We start from the raw sequence: 20,288 nt of genomic DNA, 5'->3' as shown, positions 1-20,288 counted from the left end.
CCGTCATCTACCGCTTTTTTCTTTCTCACCGCGGACGGCCAGCCGCTTCCGCACACACATCCACACACGTATCTCTCTGCTCTCAGAAGGAGATGGGGTCACGAGTCATCAACGCATCATCAGTTACACTGCGCATGTGTTATACCCTGTGGTTTTAATGCTAAAGGCTGATCGGAATCCTTAAAAATATTCCTGAATCCAGATCATGATCTGGATCGCCACCAAAATCTAATGGATTGTTAATTGTGCCACACCCCACCCCTCCAAAAGGTTTCATTCAAATCCATCACGGACTTTTGGAGTAATCCTGCTAACAGACAAACAAACAAACAAACCAACGCCAGTTACCTCCTAGGCCTTCGGCCTTGGCGGAGGTAATAACCATCAAACACTCAACAGATGATTTACTGTGGAAATAGCCGCTCTTAGTTAAATTTTCCTCATCTGCATTTCATTCATAACATCCAACATGCATCAGTAAATATACGCAGCAATAAGTCCCGGGAACTTTTGGTGGAAACCCGGCTTTTGATTGTCTCTCATGATGTGTTGTGAAGCAGAATAAAATGCAGCAGATTGATCATGAGCTCTGAATTGTCCCCTCTGTCCATTTCAGGGTGCGAGTTCGCTACCAGAAGAGACAGAAGCTGCAGTTTGAAACAAAGCTGGGGATGAATTCTCCCTTCTGATGCGCTCCCTCTGAGGAAATGGGTGTTGTGGCAATACTGGGAACCATTTAGTTCTGGAAACCAGGGAAGGGCAGGGTGAAAAGACACTGCATAACCCTCCGTTAACATTTCAGCCCAACAGCACTGCAACCATCAGGTGGAGCAACTAAATGTCACGGTGGGGGCTTTATGACACGGATGTTTTCTTGAAACAGTTGATATTGTATCAGTTATCTGAAGGTCAGGGAAAATTCCAAAGCATTCATTTCCATTTTAATAGAAAAGAGCCAAAAATAGGCAACTATTTATTGTCTGGTTTTTAGTTAGTTTTAACGGCATGAGGAATGTTTTCTGAAGAGGTTTATGCTTTCTCACGATCACTTCTGTTCTCCATCTCTGAGAGACTTGTGCATGGTCGCTCTCATCTCCAGAAATGTCCCAGGCCACAAACGGAGGACGTTTTTAATAAAGTTAATTTTAATGTCACCCTATGAGACACACATTGAATTGTCATATCCCGCTGACATTCACAGGAAAACACATCGAGCTGAAAAGAAAAGTAACTGTGGAGCCCCAAAGTGTTCAATATTAAGTAAACAAATGTGTAATTATAAAAATTATAATAATTGATGCTTTTATTTTTAATTCACAAATTGTTTTTAAAATTTTTATTAAAATTAAAATAAAATAAAATTAATACATTTTACACAATTAAATCATATATCTTTTTATTATTATTTAATATTGAACACTTTGGGGCTCCATATGTAACAAGGTGTTTGGTCATTGCTTGGCATCTACAGAATAGGCTGTAACACTACCTCCGGAACAAAATGTGACAAAGAAGCTTTTCTAAGCTTACTTTCTGAATTATTCTGTCATTCAGCGTTTGAGCCGCATTTTAATCTTCACTGTGATCGCCCACAAGACGACGTTCCCTATTAATTTTATTGTGTTGTGTTCTTTGTTGTTACTAAATTTCAGCCCAGTCGCACAGCAGTTTGTGAAATAAGTTGATTTATTTGTCACGTAACGTCCGTACTTAAGTTACAACACTTCCGGAGTTATTTTAACCCAAACTACGATCTTACTAAGTAGTTTTATTTTGAAAAGACTGGAACAGAAATTGACACTTGTGTCACATGTTGCTGCACATTGGAAGGAAAAAAACATTAAAAAATGCGTTGTTTAAAGTTGTGCTGAGCATCACTGAAAAAAAAAAGGAAATTTGTGTCTATGTACACGAATCAAATAGATTACATTTTGTGACTATTTCACGAACTGCTGTGAGACTGTGTTGCAAATTCCTGAGCTAAGCCGAGCCTGTTGTTACACAATACGGACTACAGATTAAGGATTGAATTTGATCAGTCACGTTTTACACGTATTTAAATATATCCTGTATACACATTTATCTAACTGAAGAATGTGCCAGCATACTACTTTTGAACCCACGCAGCTGGCTGTGCCGTGATCTTGTGAAAGGTGCTTTGTATCATTCAGTTGCCTTTCTTCTCATGCTGTCTGGCTGTTTCAGCTCTCAACACCTCAACAGACAGTTTGTTTTAAGGTATAAAAATGTGTAGATTTCCTCGATCACCACAGATTTCATATTTGATCTGCTGACCGTCATATTCCACATATTTGGATTTCTCTCCTGATCACCTTCAAGTGTCCCCATTACTCTGCTGTGTTCTGTTAATGTGCAGCATCAGCAGACGTCTGTATCACTGATGGTCTTTTTCATTCAGACCAGCCTTCTTTGTGGTGCTGTCATTATTGTCAGATGGATAATGATTTTAATATGTATACAAGTGGATACAAGGATGATGGTATTTGTTTGCAATGTATTACTTCAGAAGTAAATACCATGCTTTTATGTCACTCTTTATACAAAAACGGAGCAATGGAAATCATTGTTGTCAGTGCTGGATTAACCGCTAGGAGTTTCCCAGGTCAATAATGAGCCAATTTATTTTCCTGAAAATGTATTATATCCCGATATTTATATTGATATTGTGATAAAAAAATTATAAATAGGATTTTTTTTCTTTTTTTTTTCGATTTTATTTATGTGGGGAAGTCACATTTACATATTACTTTACAATTTTTACTCCATTTTTAGAATCTTTTTTTTTTACCCATATCGCTCAGCCCTATTCTAAATAAATTTGCAGTCAATCAAATGACCACAAAGTGAGTGGACCCTGAAGCTCTGAGGTATGTTGGTTGATTCTTGTCCACTTATAGAGAGGTGAAGTCCCTCCCCTTCCGGTGGACCCCATGGGACCTTAATTCAGAAAAAAAAAATGCACGGTAGTCAACAGCGAGAGACAATATTTTTTTGATCCCGTTTGAATTGCGTCATTAATCACACAGATGATGTTTGTCAATCTAAAACATAATTTTACAAGTTAAGAAAGTCTCAGTTTGTTGTAGGTTTGTTGTAGTATCACTTAGTTTTGTCTGACACCGCTCAGTGAACAACATCTCTCGTCACGCTTTTACATGTGTGTCTGTTTTTAGTGATTCCATTGCTACAAATGCTCTTTTAATTTCAACATTTAAAGCGGGGGGTGTATGTGAAGAGTAAAGAAGTGCAAAAGCACAATCTGGTTTTACTTGTGATCGCTTTCTGACTCGACGAAACGGTCAGCATGAAACTACTGAAGACGGATTTAAGGACAAACATCACAATGCAAGAACAGATTTATGATTTTATATTTTTACTGGCCCTGTTTCATACTTGTGTTTTATATCATGACACACATATGGACTATGCTGCATGACTACGATCCAGTGAATGCTCCGTCTTGATCAATGTACATGTTCTCTATAGTTCTACTGTTTTGTTCACAACGCGAATGGACTCAGTCAAGCATGGACTCAATACTGTATGTCACCAGGCCTCTGGTGCAACCTGCAGAGTTGATGCTATAGGCATTTTGATAAAATGACCACGCACATGCTCGGAGCTGATGCCTCTGGCAGTTGATTTGTAGGGTGGGATGGGGGGTGATGGACTATGATATAGTTGTTCACAAGATACATAAATGTATATTTTGTATTTTTTAAAGTGTCTATGTTCAGGACTTTTGACAAATTTGTTTGTGTATTGATTATGTCATGTTAATAAATACGCTTTTATTTATGAGATTGTTTTGTGGAGATATTGTTGCACACAACTAGAGTTGTTCCGATACCAATACCAGTATCGTAAATGTGTCCGATACTGCCCAAAATTTGGTAATCTGGTATCAGCGAGTACATCAGTCTATGCTTATTAACCCAGAAAAAAAAATCTATTTTTATAACCGGAAATCAATTCTTCTTTGCTGCTCCAAAACAGTAGCTTTCACTGTGCTGTCACCCATTCATAAATATGAATGATATGAAAAAGTAATATAAATTGTAGTAGGCAGTTATTGCAAATGAATAAGCTGAATGTAAACAGGAATGCAGTACTGCTTTCCTGTTTACATTCAGCTTATTAATTTGCAATAACTGCCTACACATTTATATATATGTACATTTATATACATTGTATATATGTACACATAAAAATAAATGTATGACTATATATATATAAAATATATGTATGAATATATATATATATATATAAATATAGATATTTATTTGTATTTATATATTTATTTACTTATTTTTATATACATATATTTATTATTTATTTATATTTATATATATATTAATATATAAATAATATTTGTATAAATATATATATAAAATATATGTATGAATATATATAAATATATATATATTATTTATATATATATTTATATATTAATTATTTATATTTACATATTTTTTATATATATATATTACTTATTTATATTCATATATATATTTATATATTCATATATATATATATAATATATATATTTATATATATTATATATATATATATTCATACATATATTTTATATATATGTTATTATTATTTATATTTATATATTCATGACATCATGACATGCATTCATGACATGGGTGGTTTTCGTCCCACGCGTGATTTACGGAAGTTGCCAACAACAGTGCACATGTATATGCATGGGACAGTGCATCATATCAAGTGACAAGTGTTAAGTAACTAGAATAAACAGGAAGACTTCCGGTGAAACCTTTCACAGTAAATGTCTGTATTTAAGATTTAGTTACGTTTCATAAATAAATCAACGTGCATTTTTTCTTATAGACCGTGTTCAGTGGCAATAACCATATTGCTGTTTCGATAATGTTATTAGTCACACACACACACATATATATATATATTGTTTTTTAACCCTAAATGTAAATAGTGTTCCCGGTGTACTTCCGGTGCTTCCTGCAGAGAGCTTGACTGCTGCAGAGCTGCAGACTGACGGGGTCGATTCAAAGAGAGCGAGGGTCTGTGTCTGTAAGTGTGTCCTACATTATAATAACATGTATTTACTGTTCATATTGAGTCACACGAGACATTTAAAACACACAAAGGCTGTATTGTCAGGGTTATGTGCTAAGCTAAGGACGTCTGGTTACCTTTACTTAATGTTTGACTTGCCTGCATGTGTCACCCAGCAGCTATAGCTAGTGTTAGCTTTGACCAGCTCAGAGGAGAGAAAGTGTGTTTACGGTCCTTTTGACAGCTCACTTTTTGACATACACTCTGGTCATTTGGAGGTAAAGTTCTACTGTCTTTGTCTGTCTTTGTGTTGACAAAATAATAATTATAAGTGGTCCACAATAAAAAGCCTAGAGCGCTGAAAAAGCCAAGGTTATCTATCCCGTCGAGAGACGTGACGCCAGACTCCGTTCACAAATCTCTACATTTACGCTAAAGATGCTCAAATGTAATGATAGCTTCTTGGTATAACGTGACTGAAGACACTGTACGTATGAGTGGGGAAAGCTCGTCCATTCGGCTTCATTTGGGTTCGGCTAAAATGCTATCATTAACTATATACAACTATTATTATTGAATGCACATAGACGACATAGATCAGGGGTCTGCAACCTGCGGCTAAAGAGCCACACGTGTGGAAATGAATAACTGTTTATTGTTTACATTTTCATTTTTATTTATCATTGTTGTAGGTCTTTAGTACGACGGTACGACGGGGTATTAAAACAAAAAAAACAAAACTGAGATTTCGAGAATAAAGTCAAAGGTTTATGAGAAAAAAAGTTGGAATATTATGAGAATAAAATCATAAGTTTATGAGAAAAAAAATCGTAGTATTATGAGAATAAAGTCAATATTATAAAGTAGTAATTTTACGAGTTATTTTCTTTTTTTCTCGTAAAGTTACGACTTTATTCTCGTAATATTAAGAACATTTTCTTGTAAAGTTACAACTTTATTCTCGTAATATTAAAAAAAAAATCTCGTAAAGTTATGACTTTATTCTGGTAATATTATGACTTTATTCTCGTAAAGTTATAACTTTATTCTCATAATATTACGTTTTTTTTCTCGTAAAGTTATGAGTTTATTCTGGAAATCTCCGATTTCTTTTCCCTCAATGTGGCCCTAATACTTCATCGCACATTTGCTCTTTGGCCCTCAATGCATTAGACTTATATACTATATACTTAGACTATAAACTGTGTTACCTTCATCACAATGCTCAAATGTTTTGCGGCTCCAGACAGAATTTTTTTTTTTATTTGACCTAAATGGCTCTTTTGATAGTAAAGGTTGCCGACCCCTTGAACTATATCCAAGTATTCCTACCAAAACAACGTGTTGGAGGCGGTACCAAGCAGCATAACCACTTATGACATTTGGCCTATTTTATTGACACAAATTGTTGTTTGACGGATTTTAGAAATCGCAGAATTTATCTTAACAATTTCAGAAAAGTCTCAAGTTATGTTTCCCGGTATTTGTATTTGTCTTTCAGAGAGAAACAGCACATTAATTTGCTATTTTTAAGCGAGGATCTTTAGAAAACGGCCTGTATTGCCAAGTCAACCAGTTTGCATATTTTACCACAGTGAAGAACTGTATTAAAGCTGCAGTGGGTAGAAAATGGAGCAAATATGATTAAAAAAGTTATTTTTTATAAAACGGTCACTAAATACTGACAGTAGTGCATGAGACAGGTAATCTGAAAAAAAAACATGTGTCTGCGGGATTTCACAGACCGGAGGAAAACAACCAATCAGAGCCGAGCTGGAGCCTCTTGTCTCTGAGCAGCTGTCAATCACTCACGAACTCCGATCAAACGGTCAAACTAGGCAGCGCTGATCAAATATTGATCAATATTCTGTTACTGTAATGCCTATTTCTCTCCTCAAATGTTTTCAGAAACCTCTTGTAGTGTACTGTTTAGCTGTAAAATGAGAAAGTTCGCTCCGGCTGGTGGGCTGTGCTTTGTATTTCCTCAACTGATCTCAACATGGCTGCCGGGTCACAAACTTTCTCATTTTACAGCTAAACAGTGCACTACAAGATGTTTCTGAAAACATTTTATGCGACAAAAAGTCATTACAGTAACAGAATATTTATTCATATTTGATCAGCACTGCCTAGTTTGCTCATTTGATCGGAGCTAGTGAGCGATTGACAGCTGCCTCTGTTGAATGAACAGCCAATAGGAACGCTCTCTCTCTGAAATAACCTGTGATTGGCTAAAGTCTCCCGTCACGGGCTAGATTTCTTAAAGTCTGAAAACAGCCATGAGGAGGTGCAGAAGTCTAGTTTTCTCTCAGAACACTTGAATTACAATATGCTGAAAGATTATTATGGATCTTTTTGCCCAATGATGCCAAAAACATTCTGCCTACTGCAGGTTTAAGAAAGTCTGATGATTTCTGATGAATTGATGATGATGTTTTTTGCCCTCCACAAAATGACATCAATGTGACTGACCAGTTGCTGTCATGTAGTGCTTTGAAATGCTGAAACTTTCTTCTCCTTCTACCTGTCTGTCAGTAGTCTTGAACTTGGATGTAAACAAAAAAAAACAGAGCCGGGATCGGAGAAGATTTGCGTCTTATAGTCGCGATTCTTCCGAGATGGACGTTGGAGTGTCCAAGTCCCATGTGTTTCTCAACTACAGCCCCAGAGCCCTCTTCTCCCAGTGAGACACGCATCTGCATGGTGGTGCTGTGTGCTCCTCGGCCCTGCGTCCTCCCAATACTGTTGGCTTACCTCCAGCTCATTCTGTTTCTGTGTGCGAGCTTTAGTTTTTAGCAGTGTCACACGCAAAGAATTGGCTGCAAGTGTTCGGTGATGAATGGAATGGCTGGAGGTCGCCCAACAACAGTAAATCATGGTATGCAGCCGGAGCAGCAGCAGCTTTCAGTGCATTGCGTCCTGAAGCAGTCAGGGTCACGGCCGCTGCGGTTTGGCTTGGTGCATTCATAAGAAGCGCAGTGCTGTTTGTGTATGTACAGCATAAACACTAAATGTTTAATCATTTAGGGGACTATAATGTGTGTATGTGATTGCTTGTGCACGTTTTTTGCAGGCTAATTATTTTTGGCAAGTGATGTAGTGAAAGGCTACATCGAAAGAATCTCTTGCGGTGGTTCTCAAAGTGGGGTCTTGGGACCACCAGGGGGTCCATTGAGTACCTCAGGGAGGTCCCCAACAAACACTTCCAGTTCACTATAATTTACTTAAGTGGAAATTATCTCAGTTAAATAGTCATGACTGTAGCAATGAGTTTCACTCTCACCAACTGTCATGCAGTTGAGAAAAAAATCTCATCACAAGGTCCATTTAGTAGCTGTTCTGTGGCTTTCAATCATATCACATGATCTTCATCGGCAGATGGGGATGTTTTTGTGCAGATGGTTTCTCAACCCCCACCCAGGATCACTGAGTTCTTTCACTTCCTGCCACTGTGGCAGGCAAGTATTTTTTTATTTTTTATTTTATCTGCCACTTTTGAAATCTCTGCGCTAAATGAAGGAATAACATTTTAAATCTGATGTCATTCAATGTTTGATATATTTTACACCAATAACATTATATGCATGGTAAATTCCAGCGTTCGAATTACATTGTAGCTTCCTTGGGAGCCCTATTTTTCGGAGATGGGAGGGTACTGTACACAGTACTGTATTGTACATTGTTATTGTCCTCTATAGAGGTTATTTGCATAAAAACACAATTCAGATGATTAGAAAATAAATGATTTTATTTTTATTTAAATATTTGCTTTGATTAAAAAAAAATCTTGGCATCAGTAGTTTTAATGATGTATTATAAGCTGCTTAGAGTTAGTGTTAGGAAATTGAACAGGTCATAATTTTCTCTATATATTCTATACTGCTGTGAAAACATCTCCTACAAACAACTGGATTTATTCAAGTTTCTTGCCAGAAACTACACTTTACATGATTACATTTGAGCACATCATGATAATGCTGTAATTTACCTTCGCACAATATTCATTTTTACTGAATAGAGCCATAATGGAACATAATTGAACCTCCATTAACGTTGGTAGCTCCGTTATTTAACTAAGCAGGACTTGTGCTGCCCACCGACTTCTATCGCCTAAAGCTACTAACTCTCCGGCTGTTGATTTCAACATGGATTTGTTGTTCACAGTGTAGCATTATCAGGGAAAAAAATAGGGTGCGCACCCTCAGGTTTAGTAGTAGTAGCACTACACTTCTGAGCGCTTTTTTCTCTCTCCGCCATCGCTTCGGTCAAAAACAAACTTCCGTAACTGTCGGAAAGCATCAATATAGCAGAATTAGATAGTCACAGTGGCATGAGATACCAAGGAATCTGACAGCTAGGAACCGGTTCTCAACAGGAACTGATTCTCTTTTCCCATCTCCAGCGTTTTCCCTGCCTGCCAAAGTGGCGGATGTTCCTGACGATTTTACCCGCCACTGCCAAAAATGTACATTTAGTGGGTGGCGGGTGCTAATTTCAGATCCTGCCCCCACCCCCAGCAACATGTATGTTAAGTCCTTGACGTGTCCATGACAACTTGGCAAAAAATGGTCAAACGCCCCAGAACAGCTACTCAATGGACTATTGGGGGGAATTGTTTTGTCACCTGCTGTTTTCAAGATCAAGAATTAACTTGTATCATCTAGTTTGACAAAAATTAAAATCCCTTGGTCCACTCATGGTTGAAAGCTCCATGGAAAAACAGTGAGTAAGTGGACCTTGAGTCAAAATGTATAGCTTTTTTTTTGTCAAACTAATGGTTCCAAGGTCAAGAATGAACTTTCCTGTAAATTATCATTTACCTTATGCGGTTACCAAGACAGTTAGGCTACACAAATCAATAGTGCTAAATAAATAACAAGCATCTTCTTATATATATGTCAATGGGACAGATTGTAAATCTCATTTCTAAGTGGTCTGTAACGTGGACGTGTTTGAGAACACTGGCTAATGCTTTAAGCTTTGTGCTGCATGACTGTACAACAGAACACTGAGGATTGTACATTACACCAGCTAATACATTCTGATTGCATTTCACATTTCACACACACACACACACACACACACAATAACAGGTCTGATTTAGTTGTAAAGATATTTCATAAGCAGGAGGTGATATAGAGGACTGGACATGGAAAGAAAAAGAGCAGTAACTTGCAGGACAAATTGGAAAGGAGACTTGTGTCATGTTTGTGTTTTAGGTGGAGCATCCCGCTGGGTGCACAGCGTATCATGGACGCAGTGAAGGAGGGTCACAAGAGCACCCTGAGCTCGGGCAAGATGGTGGCTCTTGCCGCGGGGCTCTCTGTCGGGGCCACGGTGGGCTACATCGTCTATCGCCATATGAGCAGCTCCAACAGCAGTGAGTATCTTGCTGCTGGAAAGTTATTGTGCCAAGAGTTTGTGTTTATTCTCTGATGACTTTTATGTGATTGACTGTTTGTGTCCATTTTGCCATCAACAGGTCCGGAGCCCAACACTGAGGTTTCCAAGATGACACTTCCAGTAGAAGTTTACAGGAACATATCCAGATACCAAGCCAAGTTTTTGGACATGGTGAGTAGTTGAATACCAGATGATGACTTTCCTTCCTCCTGGAGCTCTACATTTTTGGGTTTAGGTCCCAAATTTACTTTGTGGATTAAGCTACTATATCCGCATCCCTCAGCCTCAATTCGTACTAACTCCCAGCAATTTCGACTATTCAATTTACATCGTGGAACCCGCCAAGGGTGCCCTCTGAGCCCCATGCTTTTTGATTTGGCCATTGAACCACTTGCCACAACCTTTCGTAGTTGCAAGAAGATATCTGGTATTTGGAGGGGCAATACGGAGCATAAGGTCTCACTCTATGCTGATGACCTCTTGCTTTTTGTCTCCAACCCAAGTACCTCACTGCCCTCCGCTCTGTCGCTGCTCAGTCAGTTTGGTCGATTTTTGGGATGCAAATTAAATTTCAACAAAAGCGAGCCCTTTCCCATTAATAATGAAGCACGAAACCTTAGACCTCTCCAACCTGCCTTTTAAAATTGAAAATGACTGAGATGATTATTCCATTATCAAATAGTCACTGATTAATGTTCTTTCGATCGACTAATCAGCCAGTCAGTCAAATCAATTTATTTGCATAGCTCAATATCACAAATCTGCGTTAAAGAGCCTTGAAATCTGTATGACATACAAAACCCTCTGTGTTTAGACCCTCCATTGAGAAATATAAAAAATTACACTGAATCATTGTCCTGTTTTCATGCAATTTGTACAAATCTGAACCCCCTCTCAAATCGAACCATAGCAAGACCTTAAAGTGTGTGGTCATTGAGTGTGTCAGTAATATTAAGCAGCCTAACTCTGCATCCTGCTGTCTATCTCAATTCAATTCAATTCAAATGGCTTTATCGGCATGACGTAACACTGTACATATTACCAAAGCATATATCAAATCTCTCTCTTTCTCTCTCTCAGGTGATCCAGAAGTCTGGAGCCCATGTGAGACTTTTGTCAGATTCAGGGGAGCCTGGATGTAAGACGACTGTATGCTTCCTGCTGCAGGGCTCTAAGGAGCAGGTCCTGCTGGCCCGCTGTGTCCTGGAGAACCTGGTCACTGACTGTGAACCAGTGTCCGAGGCTCTGGAAGTTCCTCAGACGGCCTTTGGACGTATAATAGGTAGCCTCCAAATGTTGAGGATGATCACGTTGATTACCCTCAGAACCTTTATTTGCATTCAACACTGAGCTAATGCTGTAGACTGGTGGCCTATTCTTTCAATTAGTCAATATACTTTATGAATAATTGATCAATTGGCAATGTGAAAGGTGTTACTCATAGATCCAACAGAGAATTCTCACATACAGCTCCTCCTCCGGGTGATGTCTAGACAAGTTCAGGGTTGCAATGCATGTGTGAAAGGGGCTGTAAACAGACATAAATAGAAAGTGACTTACATTCATCAGGGGGGACACAAACACAACTCCAAATGAATGATATTTTTGCTTTGTGCGGATGTTTAAATAGGCAACTGTTTGCTAACATGTTGGCCATATCAACTTTATAAGGTGACAATATGTCAAATGTTGAGTTTTCGGCTTGTTCTAAGTATCCCAAAACAATCTGTTCATGTAGCTTCGAGATTCAAGTTGCAATCAAGCTCACTGATGTGTTTTAATACTTGTTGTACAGGAGCTCTATGGCAAAGAGGAATAAGATATATCAAGCTTTGGATGCACACACAATACTTAGTTAGTATGATACAGTCGTTGTTTTTTTGGCTCTGCACGTGGGGTTTGTTGACAGTAAGACAAATATAGAATTGGTTTTGGCCCCATGTACTGTTTGCCTAACCCAAGTGTCCATACCTATGTGTATGTGTGTGTTTGTGTGTGCTGCAGGCCGTGGGGGAGAGAGTTTGAAGCTGATCACCAGGACCACAGGGGCCAAAGTAGCCTGTTCCAAAGAGAAGACGCAGGGCCCTGGGGCCAAGGGCAGCGTGACAATCACTGGGACCAGACAGGAGGTGGAACAGGCCAAGGTGAGAAGGAGTCACTCATTTGGACTACCCATGTGTGCTCAGTCCACTTATAATATATATATTAAGGCTGTCAATAGATTCAAATATTCAATCACGATTAATCACAAATTAATTGCACATTTGTTTATCTATTCAAAATGTACCTTAAAGAGAGATTTGTCAAGTATTTAATACTCTTATCAACATGGGAGTGGGTAAATATGCTGCTTTATGCAAATGTGTGCATATATTTATTATTGGAAATCAATTAACAACACAAAACAATGACAAATATTGTCCAGAAACCCTCACAGGTACTGCATTTAGCATAAAAAATATGCTCAAATCATAACATGGCAACCTGCAGCCCAACATGCAACAACAGCTGTCAGTGTGTCAGTGTGCTGACTTGACTATGACTTGCCCCAAACTGCATGTGATTATCATAAAGTGGGCATGTCTGTAAAGGGGAGACTCGTGGGTACCCATAGAACCCATTTTCATTCACATATCTGGAGGTCAGAGGTCAAGGGACCCCTTTTAAAAATGGCCATGCCAGTTTTTCCTCGCCAAAATTTAGCGCAAGTTATTTAACCTCCTTCGCGACAAGCTAGTATGACATGGTTGGTACCAATGGATTCCTTAGATACCAGTATCTTCACTTCACTTATTATCGCGTTAACTTTGACAGCTCTATTATTTATAAATGTAACTCCTACTTTCATGATCTGTTTGCAGGAGCTGATTCTAGAAAAAGTCAGAGAGGACACGGTGGTGAGGACAAAGATCTCCCAGTCCTCCGCCCAGCGGCAGAAACGAGGCCACACTGCTGTGAATCAGAGGCCAGACAGCACGGGGACCGAAGCGCCAGTGGGCCTGAACAACAACGGCCCCTACGCCCAGACGGAGAAAAACGGGCACATCCATGCCAACGGGACCGCAAGAGAACCAGAACATAGTTTTGACAAGATCGAGGAGCTGAAAATCACCAACACAGACAACAAGCAGGAGGAAGAGGATTCGGAGGAGAGCGTCTCTGCAGACTCTCTCTCTGAAATTTCCAAGTTTGAAAGTGAGTTCACTTTCTCTATAGACTATCCACTCTGTAATCTGTCCTTGAACACGATCATATATTACAAAGATTATTTTTCCTCTGCTGTTGTCCAGTTCCCAGCCCGGACCTGAGCTTCCAGCCTGACGAGCATCTAGAGGTTTATGTTTCTGCGTCGGAGAACCCAAACCACTTCTGGATCCAGATCCTTGGTGTTCGGTCCCTTCAGCTGGACAAACTGACAGAGGAGATGAACCGCTTCTATAACAGTGGCAACCCCACCGTAAGGACAACTGTCTTTACTTTTGTGTTGTACCAAATGAGGCACTGAGCAACTGGAAAAAAAAAAAAAACTCTAACAGTATGGGGTTACTTCTGTTTCTTTATTATGCATCAAACACAATAGGTTTGAGAGCTTCCACACCGCAATCTAAGGAGGGGCTACAGTGTCAGAGTTTGAAAACCTCTACTCAAAGTAAAAATTGTCCCACTTGGACTCCATATTTTAGAAGTAACAAGTGTCCTCCTGTCCTCTAGGAGCAGAGGGTGGAGACCATCGTGGTGGGGGACATTGTGGCTGCTCCATACCACGAGCACGGCACATGGAACAGGGCCAAGGTGCTGGGAGTGCTGGCATCTGGTCTGGTGGACCTTTACTATGTTGACTTTGGGGACAACGGGGAGCTGCCAAGAGACAGCCTCTGCCGTATGAGGTAAGAGACACACAGATGACAGTTCATACCTCCAAAGTAGTGTCGGCTGATCCGATCACAGATCACGGGGTCTGTTTGAAGTCATTTCTCCGCGCCGCTCAACAAGCGAATCCGTTCCTCTGCTCTTTGTGTGCGTCTGTGTTCGGGGTGTAAATCACAAGTTTCATCACAATACGATATAAGAGCGATTCTTTGGACAACAATACGATATTTGCCGATATCACAAAGTCTGCTACGATACGATTTGATTCAGCTCAGGGGCCTGCGATCGATGTGAGACGATATCATATGACCATTTAACACAGTTTCAGTTACATTTAACATCACCGCACAAAAATCAACTAATTTATGATTTGACAATTTTATTCCTGGGCTCTTGCAGGCATTTAATTGAAAACAATCTTTTTTTTTATCGCTTTTTTCACTTTGCATCGATGATATTGGATCGTTGATCATTGAACTGATATATTGATCATGGTCGATGTATCGTTACAACCCTAGTCTGTGTGTGTGTGCAGGGAGAGGGGCAGGACAATCAAAAAGCTTTGGGATGGGATACATACTTGATCATTTATCAGATCATCTTATATTAAATCCTTTATATTGTTTATACTAGATTATCAGAATCGATGCGTCAGCGATCGGCTCTTCTGATCGGCCTTTATTGAGACCACCGATCAAACTATTTAGAACAAATATCGTTCGGTAACAGTCGGTGGCCGCTCGATCGGAGCACCCTTAAATAAAAGGACATGTTTTCAGTGTGGATTTGTGAGCGGCCGAGTCGACAGGATAATCAGGTGGGCATCCTCTCAGTATCTGGTGTTTTGTTGAGTTGGGCCCACGACTCTTTACTTGCAGCCACACACACAACACAACCCTTCCGTACTTTTGTCTACAACATCATCAGCTAAAAGCATGCCAGCTAACAACACCAGCTTAACACACGTTGGCCACACACAGCAGCAGGCCGAACATACTGTCTGAGTCCAAATGAGAGGAGCAAAGCATCATCAGCCCCTTGACCAGTGTAGATCAGTGTAAGTCGGCTGTTGTTCAACTGATAACAGGCACAACATGAAAACTTCAGGAGATGTGTCTTCCCTATAACATATTAAAAAATTAAGAAAAAAAAATCAGAGTTCATGATTTGCAAATTAAGATATAAGGACAAACAAATCATGTAATTTGCATATTTATTTATTTTGGACCAAAAGTATTGAAATTATGTATAACCTTTTTTGTTAGAGTTCCGATGTTTATATATCTGTGTCTTTAGGAGGGGTGGTCATCCAATACTGGTCAACTTTGAGGGTCTCCTGAATGGTTGTCTAGTGTGTACATTAGAGCTTGCTGCAGTCTGTGCCCCTGTATGATCACACTCTGAATACAGAATGAGTCACCTGACGGTAATGATTACAGTTTAGAAATGACTTTTTGCCATGATTGCCGTCTCAGAAAGGTCTTCACCTCATTGTGTATTCAAACATGATTTTTCTGTTTGTGTCTGGGACAGAATCTGCACATGAACAACGAACACACTCTTGTTTGTTCATACTTGAGGGAGCTATGGCAGGAACTAACTAACAGCTTCTGCTTTTGCTGCATTAATATTTCAGGAGTGACTTCCTCAGCTTACCATTCCAAGCTATTGAGTGCAACTTAGCAGGAGTGAGACCAAAAGGTAAAAACTTTATCACATAGGCATGTCACTAAGAAAAAGTTGAAAGTAAAAAAAGAATGATTCTGAAATTTCATTTGATTGGCCTTTTTTTTCCTCAAATGTTCGTCAGGAGAGATGTGGACTGAGGCAGCCCTGGATGAGTTTGAGCGGCTGACGTACTGTGCCTGCTGGAGACCCCTGCAGGCCAAACTCTGCAGCTACTCTCACTCTGACATCTCGTCCTGGCCCAGTGTCAAGCTCTACGACAACAGCCAGGGCAAGGTCAGCTAGCGTTTTATTTATCTGTTTTGTTTGTTTCTTATCCTGTCTTCTGTTTTCTATATTTCTGCCACAATTAAAAAAATAAATAAATAAATGACTCGATAAATTAATAAATATGTCATTAAATGTAGCGAAAATAATATTAAACTTAAAGGTAGGTAATTAATTGATAAAAGGTGACATGCTTCTTTATTTATTTATTTTTGTATTAATTCTCTTATTTATTTACCCTTATGTCTAATTTCCCCATTTATTTATTTATGAATTAACTTTTTATTAGTTTCTAAATTAATTTATTTGTTTTTGCATTTCTTATTTATTCATTTATTTTATCTTTATTTTAAATATGTTTATTTATTTATTTATTTATTTCTGCTCGATTTTCCCTTTGCATTTCACCCCTTATTTATTTTCCCAAACTTATTAATTTCTGTATTCTTTTCTTTATACATTTCTTTTTACATTTCTTTATGCATTTCTGCCTCATTATGCCAATTAAGGGGGCTGTCACTTATTCAATCAAATTAAATACATAAATAAATAAAAGGAAAGATTAAACAGAAGAGTAAATAAATAAGAGAATTAATATAAAGATAAATAAATGGAATAATTAAAATAAAAGGATCAAATAGAAATTGATGTCACATTTGATCAATTCATTTATGGCTACTTACATTTTTAATATTATTTTTGCTCGATTAAAGACATTTATTTATTAATCGAGTCATTTATTAGTTTTCTAGTTTTTTGCACACATCTGGTAAAATATCTGTCTGTTCCAGACTGTAGATATCGATGAGGAGCTCATACGGCTGGGCCACGCTGTCAGCTTTCAGGAAGCGGTGAACGGCAGAACTGAGGGCGGCAATCTTGGCTGCCTACAGAGGATGCTGGTGATTCACTGAACACACTGACATTGTCATTGGCCTCATTAACCTTCTCAGACCCACAACAGACCTGTTTTAGTCTTTTTTTGGGGGGTACAGGGGGTCTTTAGGGGACGATAGCAGGTCAACAGTAGATGTCAATTTTTGCGTTGATACCATTTGTTACACCAATTTGGTGCTAAATTTAACCATTTTTAATGCTTGAAAATTAATAGAAATCATAAAAAATCCCTCCAAAATACCACATTAAGACACCAAGACCTTGAGAAACACCATAGAAAAAGCTATGCTGTGATTTGTACCAATAGATTCTTTCGTTTTTTTAGTTTCATATGATACCAGTACCCTCAATCTAGCTCTGAAACTGAACAGACAGTTGACAGTAAAGTCTCAGGGGATTAACAGACCTTCGCAGTTACAATTTAAACATAAGATTCTTTCCACTTTTTAGATTTTGTCCTTACCAAACACAATGTAGCTTACTCAATACTGTCAGTGCAATGAGCTTTTTCTTTATTTCTTAAATACTCACATCTTTATTTCTTGTCCTCCCATAGGATGACGTAATAGGAGCATCATCAGAGCTAAGTCTCTCCTGTATCAGCTTATCAGGTGAGCACAGTAAAGGGAAATCCGTTTTTTTGTCTTTACAATGTATTATTGTCTTTTGGTGGGGTTGATTTAAAGGTGCTTGGCAATAAAGTGAAGATGGGTTGTCTGAGCAGGCATCATCATCATCATCTACATGTTCTCAAGAGATCTGCGGAGCAACATGAAACACTGCCCCTCATCTACAGTCACTCAGCTTTGCCCAAATGATTCACAGCATTGAGTCATCACCATAGAAATAGTTCCCACACTAACCCACAACACCAGCTGCCCTCATTCTGATGCTGCAGCTCACGAACTTCCACTTCCCTCCTTCACTTAAAGGGGACAAATCATGTTCATTTTCAGGTTCATACTTTTTATTGTATTTCGAGTTTCTATTAGAGCATGTTTACATGCTTTAAAGGGAAAATGTACCACCTTTTATGTGGACGTCCAATCAGCGCTGATGGTAAATGTAGTCCGCCGGAGAAATAAATTCCCCAGTGCGTTGCTGTATTGACCGAGAAAGCTGATCTCTCCTGCCGGCTGGGCCTACAATGTACCAGGATGCATTGCGCACAAGCAGCGAGTTCACTAACGTCTGTAAATATTCTTACACCTAAACAGAAAAAATACATTCGTACACCTTCTGAATTCTGGTTTCTGTCTGTCACCGGAGGCTTAAATGCCTCATTGTAAAACACACTTCAGTCAAACTGGACGGACACAAAATAAAACTCACCAAACACGTCTTGATTCTTCTTTACACTGTTCCAAGAATCAGAAACTCTGGTTCGGTCAAAATAAATCATTAATTCACAGAGAGAGATGTGAAAATATGCCATGTGTACACGCCGTTTTTCCCCGCTGTATGTCTCTGCCGTGCGGCGGCCTGTGGAGCAGCGGCTCGTTGGCGGTTCTCTCTTTCTTCGGAGGCAGACCATTAAATTAGCAGATTTAGTGACAAAAATCGCCCTTAATCGTCCTGCTGGTCTTCATTGTCTTTTCCAGTTTATCTTTGGGATCCTGAAGAAGGTCTCCAGCACACCTCTTTCACAGTGAGGAGGAAAACTTTCACGCATAGTAACTAGGGGTGTCATGATTTGATTTGACTTTCGATTTTAAGATGCCATCGTTAGACTATGGAGTCTTGATTTGTAAAGATAAGCAGATCATTGGTTTTATGCCCTGACAACTGTCATTTACACTTATCTCAGTGCATTACATCCATCCATTACGAAACGCTTATCCTATTCAGAGTTGCGGGTGGGGGGGCTGGAGCCGATCCCAGCTGACATTGGGCGAAGGCGGGGTTCACCCTGGACAGGTCGCCAGACTATCACAGGGCTGACACATAGAGACTGACAACCATTCACGCTCACATTCACACCTACGGGACATTTAGAGTCAACCTAAACCTACCTAAACCATTAACCTAACCTGCATGTCTTTGGACTGTGGGAGGAAACCTGAGAACCCGGAGAAAACCCACGCTAACACGGGGAGAACATGCAAACTCCACACAGAAGGACCCCAAGCCGGATTTGAACCTGCGACCCTCTTACTGTGAGGCGACAGTGCCACCGTGCAGCCCCACTGTATTAAATTTTCAGTGAAATTAGAGGTGTCACAAGTTATTACTCATCTGGAGGTCAATACATTGTAATTCTCTGCCAACCTTCTGCAATGTGGTGGATAAAAAAAGGAAAGTCCAGTTGTAATGTTGTTGGTAGAGTGATAGTTGAATGACCATTATTTTTCTTTTTGTACATCAGAAGCTGCTTCGATCTCAGGAAGCGTCGATGATGTCGTAGAAGATGACTTGCTCTGAGACCAAAGACGTATAAATATCAAGGTATTGTTTCCTGACATGAGTTTTAACATTCTCTAAAGAAATGGATTTAATGTGTGTAAAAGTAATGACCTCTCCTCTTCTTCTCCTCCAGCACTGACCATCCACTCCTCAGCATCCGTTCAAAATGAGACGAAGGAGACGTTTTCCTTGTCTGACCCCAAACTCAAATCCTCATCGGAAGCCTTACCAACAGTTCTTTCAGCCATATTCACTTTATTGTCGTTACTGCAGTACCATTCTTATGTTTTGCCTTTTATGCCGTTCTGTTGTACCCAACGCTGCTTTGCTTATAGTATGTGTCGTTACTATATTTTGCGTTCAAGAAATGAAAAGAGGAACAAAAACACAATGCCAGTATTATTTTTGAAAAGCACTATGATCAGTCACTGGAACGAGAAGGCAGCTGGTTCGCTGATAATGTCTAGTTTCTTTCTCGACTTATATGTATATTAAGATTTAATGGCCTGTATATTGGGCTTCACAAGTTATTCTATTTTGGAAACCATAAAGTATTATTATTGAATGTGGTCCACAGATTGTGTTCAGTATAAAAATGTGGCATCTACTGTATCATTAACTAAGGACAGAGGAAAGTGGTAGTTTGTCTTCAGAGGTGTAATAGACTGCACTATATATAATAAAGGATTTATTTTATG

At 39.1% G+C, this 20,288-nt stretch overlaps 2 protein-coding genes across 10 annotated transcripts in view; both read left to right on the top strand.

Annotated features, from left to right (window-relative positions):
- tmem94 (transmembrane protein 94) overlaps positions 1–3,819 on the top strand; it is a 40,967-nt gene extending 37,148 nt beyond the window's left edge. For all 6 annotated transcript variants that reach the window (XM_074620678.1, XM_074620676.1, XM_074620675.1 and 3 more), the window contains one exon: positions 617–3,819. In XM_074620678.1, coding sequence (XP_074476779.1) covers positions 617–689 — 73 coding nt within the window. In that variant the 3' untranslated portion in view covers positions 690–3,819. The remainder of the gene's footprint in view (positions 1–616) is intronic.
- A 1,160-nt stretch (positions 3,820–4,979) lies between these two features.
- On the top strand, positions 4,980–20,288 carry tdrkh (tudor and KH domain containing). 4 transcript variants are annotated; one of them, XM_074619641.1, is made up of 15 exons: positions 5,013–5,079; positions 7,600–7,747; positions 10,284–10,444; positions 10,547–10,638; positions 11,548–11,749; positions 12,472–12,611; positions 13,329–13,662; positions 13,758–13,924; positions 14,185–14,354; positions 15,974–16,038; positions 16,148–16,299; positions 17,082–17,192; positions 17,744–17,798; positions 19,553–19,632; positions 19,724–19,861. In XM_074619641.1, the coding sequence occupies exons 2-14, from the start codon at positions 7,683–7,685 to the stop codon at positions 19,606–19,608; spliced, it is 1,770 nt and encodes a 589-aa protein (XP_074475742.1). In that variant the 5' UTR covers positions 5,013–5,079; positions 7,600–7,682; the 3' UTR covers positions 19,609–19,632; positions 19,724–19,861. The 4 variants fall into 4 exon arrangements, with proteins under 4 accessions (XP_074475743.1, XP_074475742.1, XP_074475741.1 ...); XM_074619640.1 differs by having other exon boundaries at positions 5,015–5,079; positions 14,179–14,354; positions 19,724–20,288; XM_074619642.1 differs by lacking the exon at positions 7,600–7,747 and having other exon boundaries at positions 4,980–5,079; positions 14,179–14,354; positions 19,724–20,288.

The sequence above is a fragment of the Sebastes fasciatus genome, chromosome 20 (assembly GCF_043250625.1).
Source record: "Sebastes fasciatus isolate fSebFas1 chromosome 20, fSebFas1.pri, whole genome shotgun sequence".
NCBI lineage: Eukaryota > Metazoa > Chordata > Actinopteri > Perciformes > Sebastidae > Sebastes > Sebastes fasciatus.
This window is presented reverse-complemented; position numbering and strand designations above follow the sequence as displayed.

Bases quoted from the DNA above. Each gene is read 5' to 3' on its own strand.
- tdrkh (XM_074619640.1), top strand. From the start codon at position 7,683: ATGGACGTTGGAGTGTCCAAGTCCCATGTGTTTCTCAACTACAGCCCC. The intron at 13,925-14,178 runs GTAAGGACAACT...CCTGTCCTCTAG, and splicing joins ATAACAGTGGCAACCCCACC to GAGCAGAGGGTGGAGACCAT. The intron at 16,300-17,081 runs GTCAGCTAGCGT...TGTCTGTTCCAG, and splicing joins ACGACAACAGCCAGGGCAAG to ACTGTAGATATCGATGAGGA.